General features: G+C 47.3%; 1 protein-coding gene across 1 annotated transcript; it reads right to left on the minus strand.

The window, feature by feature from the left end:
* Positions 1-33: 33 nt before the first annotated feature.
* LOC121964502 (adenosine receptor A3) lies at positions 34-5,598 on the minus strand. Its single transcript, XM_042514706.1, has 3 exons — positions 2,867-5,598; positions 348-501; positions 34-261 (listed from the first exon to the last, which is right to left on the minus strand). The coding sequence occupies exons 1-3, from the start codon at positions 3,585-3,587 to the stop codon at positions 72-74; spliced, it is 1,065 nt and encodes a 354-aa protein (XP_042370640.1). The 5' UTR covers positions 3,588-5,598; the 3' UTR covers positions 34-71.
* Between the last annotated feature and the right edge of the window lie 20 nt (positions 5,599-5,618).

The raw sequence follows: 5,618 nt of genomic DNA on the forward strand, positions 1-5,618 counted from the left end.
TGTGATGACGGTGGTGTTTTGGTGATGACGGTGGTGTTTTGTGATGATGGTGATGTTTTGATGTTCTGTGATCACGTTGGTGTCGTTGTTTTCAGTGATGGCGGTGGGCGTGTTGCCGCTGTGGTCGTGGTTGTGCTGATATGATTGGTTGCGTCCAGGTGGAGGGCGGAGCTCTGGGGGCGGGACTCCAGTGGCGTCTCAGAACATAAACACACCTGGATGACCCTGCGGATGCTGCGGCGCACCGCCGCCCTGTACCTGCTGGAGACATATGAACAGAGCGATGACATCATTAATGTGTCACAGGCGGCCAGACGCTCGCCGTCAGATTCTGCAGTCTCACTCACGTCTGCATCATGCAGGTTATCCAGGGGTTGAGGGCAGAGCTGGTCAGAGCGAGCCACGCAGAGAGGGCGGAGCTTAGAGCCGGACTCTGCTGACCGCTGAACGTCTCGTAGAGACAGACGGAGACAAAGGGCAGCCAGCACACTAGCAGACACACTGAGAGACAGCAGAGGGGACATTTAGAGGGACCTGCAGGACATGAACCTGGACCCTGCTCTACATGACTTTTAATGTGGACGTCAGTCTGATGAGACGTGTCCTGCAGTGAGCGAGCAGCAGACAGTCAACGTCTGTCTTCGTCCTTGACAGGTTCCACTGAGGATCCCTGCAGAGACAGAGCTCTGTGTCACTGTCACCAGGTCCTGAAAAAACCTGGAAAAGTCTGGAACTTACAAATAGCATTTTCCAGGCCAGGAAAAAAAGATTTAAAGGAAAAAAACAAAACAAAAAGTGTTTAAACAAACAAAACAAAACAAAAAAAAACGCCAACCATTATAAGGGCCACAAAAAATGATAATAGAGTAATAGAAATTTGAATTTATTATTAAAATGATTTATTATTTTTCTATATAGCTCAGCAGCTATAGAGGATCATGGGTAGTGTGGTGTTGAAGATGGTGAGAGCCTGCGGTCTGTGGTGACCTGATGACGTCATCAGCAGTGTATCTCCATGAGGACGGTAATGACAGAGTCTCAGGAGGGTAAACACAGCTCAGCCTGTCCTCATGGTGACACACACACAACCCTGCCGTGTTGAGTTTATGAGTCCGCTTCATTTCCTCCGTGTTTACAGACAGATTAGAATAAAGTATAAATCAGCCCGTCAGTGACGGTGACAGCCAGTGTCCTCGCACGTGTCCCCTCATCAGCTCTGTCAACACCTTTTTTACAGAACAAACATTGAAATTCAAGTTGTTCTGAGTCCAAAGGTACCACAATTGTGATGCAAGTCCATGTAATCTTACAGGTTTACTAACCCATAAGATTACATGGGAACTACTGACCTTTGTTTGAAAAGACTTCCAAAACAATCGGTTAGGAGTATCAGATCTTAATAATTTTTCATACTCACATTGTCCAGACTCCTACAATACAGATTTAAAAACAAAAATGATAATTCATTAATGATAATTCAGTGTGACATTGTGCACGGTTTAAAGGCATTTTATATTATATTTCTATGGGGTTTTAAATGGGAATAAAATATCAGTTTAGACTCTCAGTCTTCCAGCCCTACTTAATATCACTCACTCACACACACTGTCTCTCACTCACTCACACACACTCTCTCTCACTCTCTCTCTCTCACACACACACACACACACACACACACACACACACACACACACACACACACACACAAAGAATGAAACTCAGAGTCAGATGCTCGTTGCAAACATCTTTGGTCCTTGAAATGTAGTTGCAACTGTTAACTCAACTGTTAACATGTTAATCAGCTCAGAAACTGAATCCTGTCCTGAAATTTGTCCAAACTACCGTCTCTTACAGCAACTTTCTGCATGTGCCTCATCAAGACTGACAGAGGCCAACAGAGCTGGAACAAGCCTGATATGTTTGGTGCATCTGCAGCTGCATTTCAAAGACCAAAGATGTTTGCAACAAGCGTCTGAGTGTGTGTGTGTGTGTGTGTGTGTGTGTGTGTGTGTGTGTGTGTGAGAGAGAGTGTGTGTGAGTATGTGATATTAAGTAGGAGTGGAAGATTGAGAGTCTAAACAGGTATTTTATTCCCATTTAAAACCCCTCTGAAATACATTAGAAAATGCCTCTATACTGTGCACAATGTCAAATTGGAGCAAGACAAATCAGTGAATTAAAATTTTTCTTTTTAGTCTTTTTGAGTCTGGACAATGTGTGTATGAAAAATTATTAAAATCCGATACTCCTAACCTACTGTTGTTCAAAAAACGAGAAACCCCCTAACCCTAACCCTAACCCTAACCCCAGATTCTAAAAAAAGTATGTTTAAAAAACAGGCACTGTACGTTGACCGATTTGTAAAAATTGCAGCTGATATTTACTTAGGTCAGCTAATATATTCTAAAAACCAACTTTTTAAATATATAACATAAATAAATAGAAAATGCTGAAAATTTTTCAATAAGAAAAAAATGCAATTTTTTTACCTCAATAGAGTAAACAATGAAGTCCTGCAGCTCCTGACCCCCCAAGCAGAGAACCAGATCAGACACCAGATAATAGAGACGATCAACGACTGTTGTTGTTTACAAACATAACGGAGACGATCAACGACTGTTGTTGTTTACAAACATAACGGAGACGATCAGCGACTGTTGTTGACATATGATGTCATCATTATTGTTTACAAACAGCTGCTGACACATGTTACATGTCTTGCTCTGTCTGTCCTCACAGAGTCTCTGCAGAGACGCTCTCAGGACAGACGGACTTCTGATCTCTAGTTTAAATAAAGTTCTGTCGCTTTGAACAAAGACGGAGGGAGCGTGGTCGGTGATCGGTGGTCGGTCATGTTAGAACTCACCTGAAGTTGTGACCATGACGATGGAGCTCCTCAGGTAGTTGTTGGCAGGAACGTAGTAGCAGTGCAGCTCGTTGCACATGAACGTCCCCCTCCTCGCCTGTTTCCTCGCCACGTAGACAATGTATCCGTACAGAGAGCACATGGCGAGGATCGGCACCACGACACCCGATGACATCCACAGCGCTACGGACCACCTGTTGTCCGGCGTGAAGCTCGGGCAACACAGGAACCGCGACTCACTGTAGACGTAGCGTCCGAAGCCCAGCAGCGGCAGGGCGGCGTGCAGCAGGCAGAACAACCACAGCACACCCAGCACCGCTCGGCTCCGCCCCGCCGTCCACAGGCGGCGGTAGCTGAGGGCGAAGCAGATCTCGGTGAATCTGTCAGCGGCGGCCCAGGTGAGCGAGTGCATGGAGGAGGTCTGCAGGAGCACGAAGACAAAGCCGCTGCCCTGACACACGGCGCCCTCGCCGGAGCAGCAGGAGGCTGGGGCCAGGCTGTTGTAGGCACCGAAGGGGATGGTGGAGAGTCCGAGCGCCAGGTCGCTAATGCCGAAGCTCACGGTGAGGCCCAGTGTGTCAGAGCGGAGCTCCCTGTTGAGGAGGAGCACCAGCAGAAGGAGGAGGTTCCCACAGACGGACACCACACCCGATAGAACCATCAGAGCGCCGTACAGCGTCCTCAGACCGGCCGCCATCTTCAGACAGAGGAAGTGTGACATCACGGGTCAGACAGACTCAAGAGAAGCAGCAGGAGGCGGAACATGTCGAGATCGCCATCTGATCACATGACTCAGCTTTCAGCCGTCTCCGTGGCAATGGAGCAATCAGCGGATAAGCTGTAACCGTCTGACTCAGCAGATCATTGACTTCCTCCTCAGCTCAGGTCTCAGACTTTCAGAGTAAAAGCTGGGGATTATCTTACCGTGCTTTCTCCAGGTCAAAGGTCAAACCTGATCCTTCAGCTAGCCAGGACCTTCATCACCAACCAGTCAGCTGATACACCGTATGCCCACGTTCACCAAACTCCTGCAAAAGTTATGGAGTTAGAAAAACTGTTTTCCAGGCCTGGAAAAGTTTTGGAAAATTTGTGAGCAGTAGCTATGTTGGGAACCGTTCTTTGGCACACACACAGAGTGCTGAGCGGCGTGTTCGCCGGTTTGTCGTCGTGTTCCAGCTCTCAGTGGATCATAAAATACCCACAATGCATAGCAAATCTGAGCATACATACCATGCACCCTACAGTTTACTCTCCGGTACCACAATGCAGTGCGGTTGTGTATTTCAGGAGTAGAAGAAGAAGAGAAAGAACAATGGAGGCCGCTGGCGTTTAAAAATGTGACGTTAAAGGATCAACGTTTTCTGTCTTTAACACGTCAGCAGCCGAGCTTTGCTACATTTTTAAACTGTTAAAAAACAGCAAAATTTGCTTTTACAATGTCCCAGTGTGTCCCACTATATCCCACTATTTCTCAATATGTCTCAATATGCCCCACATTGTCCCACATTGTCTCAGTGAGGTCCAGTTGTCTTTGACTCACCTCTCTGAAGTCCTCTCCGAGTCCAAAGTGAACATCTTCAAAAGATCCAACGATGATCAATCAACTGATCAATGAATCGTCCTCAGAAACCACACTGAGGACACTGTGAACCCCAGCTGTCCTCTGTGGTGTCCTTCAGTCTGAAGTGTGGACAGATGTCTCAAATATGAAGGATCCAGTGGAGTCACTGCAGAGTCTCTGTGGTTTTTGATGAGTCACACGACAACTGCACCTGAACTCACCTGAGGACGACTCAGTGTGTCTCATGATGTCCTCACATGTCCACTGTAGTAAAGACAGCGGAGAGGTCTGTCTTATCACCATAAACTGTCCAAGCTGAAGTGAAGAAGTCGCTCTGATGTGAGCTGAAATAACAAGTCCAGTTGTCTCTGATGCAGCACTGAGAAGAACCAGGACCTGCAGGACTGAGAGTCCCCACCAGCAGACGTCCTCACTGGTGTCTCAGACAGAGATGGAGCAGGTTGGACGTGAGGCTGCAGAGACATGAGTCAGATGAGTCATTGTGGTGAGCTGACTAAAGCTGATGATGTCAGATGTTTTGATAAATTCGAGTCTTCACAAGTTCCTGAGAGCTCTGCGAGGATCTGTCAGTCTGCAGCGCTCACCAGTCCAACTCTTCATCGTCCGCAGACCGGAGCTCTGTGAGACAGACGAGAGAACTCCGTCCTCTGCGTCCCACGGGTCAAAAGGACGCAGGACGAAGGTCAAACCAGATGAACCAGTGTGTGATCCACATCAGGAATCAGTTCAGACCTCATCTGAGACCATCAGAGTCCCACCAGCACTGCATTAGGTGTGGCCTGTTGCTTGTGTGTGTGTCTCCATAGACAGCGTTGCCATGGTGCACCTGTCGGTCACCTGCTGAGAGGATGATGAGGACACACAAACACACAACCAAACACACACGTACACGCTTAGTTATCAGCTGACTTTTATGTCAACATGATCTGAACTTCCAATATCCTCTGTGTGTGTGTGTGTGTGTGTGTGTGTGTGTGTGTGTGTGTGTGTGATGTGTAATGACAGGTGTGCAGGTGTGTTATCATCATGGTGAACCTCAGACCACTGAGGAGCTGAAGCAGCCAATCAGACAGCAGCTTTCTGTCCCACAGTTAGTTTTAGAATCAGTAAAACTGACTGATCACACGCTGCTGCACCAAAATCTGATGGTGGTGAAGATGATGATGGTGA

The sequence above is a fragment of the Plectropomus leopardus genome, unplaced genomic scaffold (genome assembly GCF_008729295.1).
Source record: "Plectropomus leopardus isolate mb unplaced genomic scaffold, YSFRI_Pleo_2.0 unplaced_scaffold15799, whole genome shotgun sequence".
Classification (NCBI taxonomy): Eukaryota; Metazoa; Chordata; class Actinopteri; order Perciformes; family Serranidae; genus Plectropomus; species Plectropomus leopardus.

Coding starts and splice junctions, on each gene's coding strand:
- LOC121964502 (XM_042514706.1), bottom strand. CDS start 3,587: ATGTCACACTTCCTCTGTCTGAAGATGGCGGCCGGTCTGAGGACGCTG. Junction 502..2,866: donor CGTCATGGTCACAACTTCAG/GTGAGTTCTAAC, acceptor GCTGTCTCTCAG/TGTGTCTGCTAGTGTGCTGG. Junction 262..347: donor ATAACCTGCATGATGCAGAC/GTGAGTGAGACT, acceptor ATATGTCTCCAG/CAGGTACAGGGCGGCGGTGC.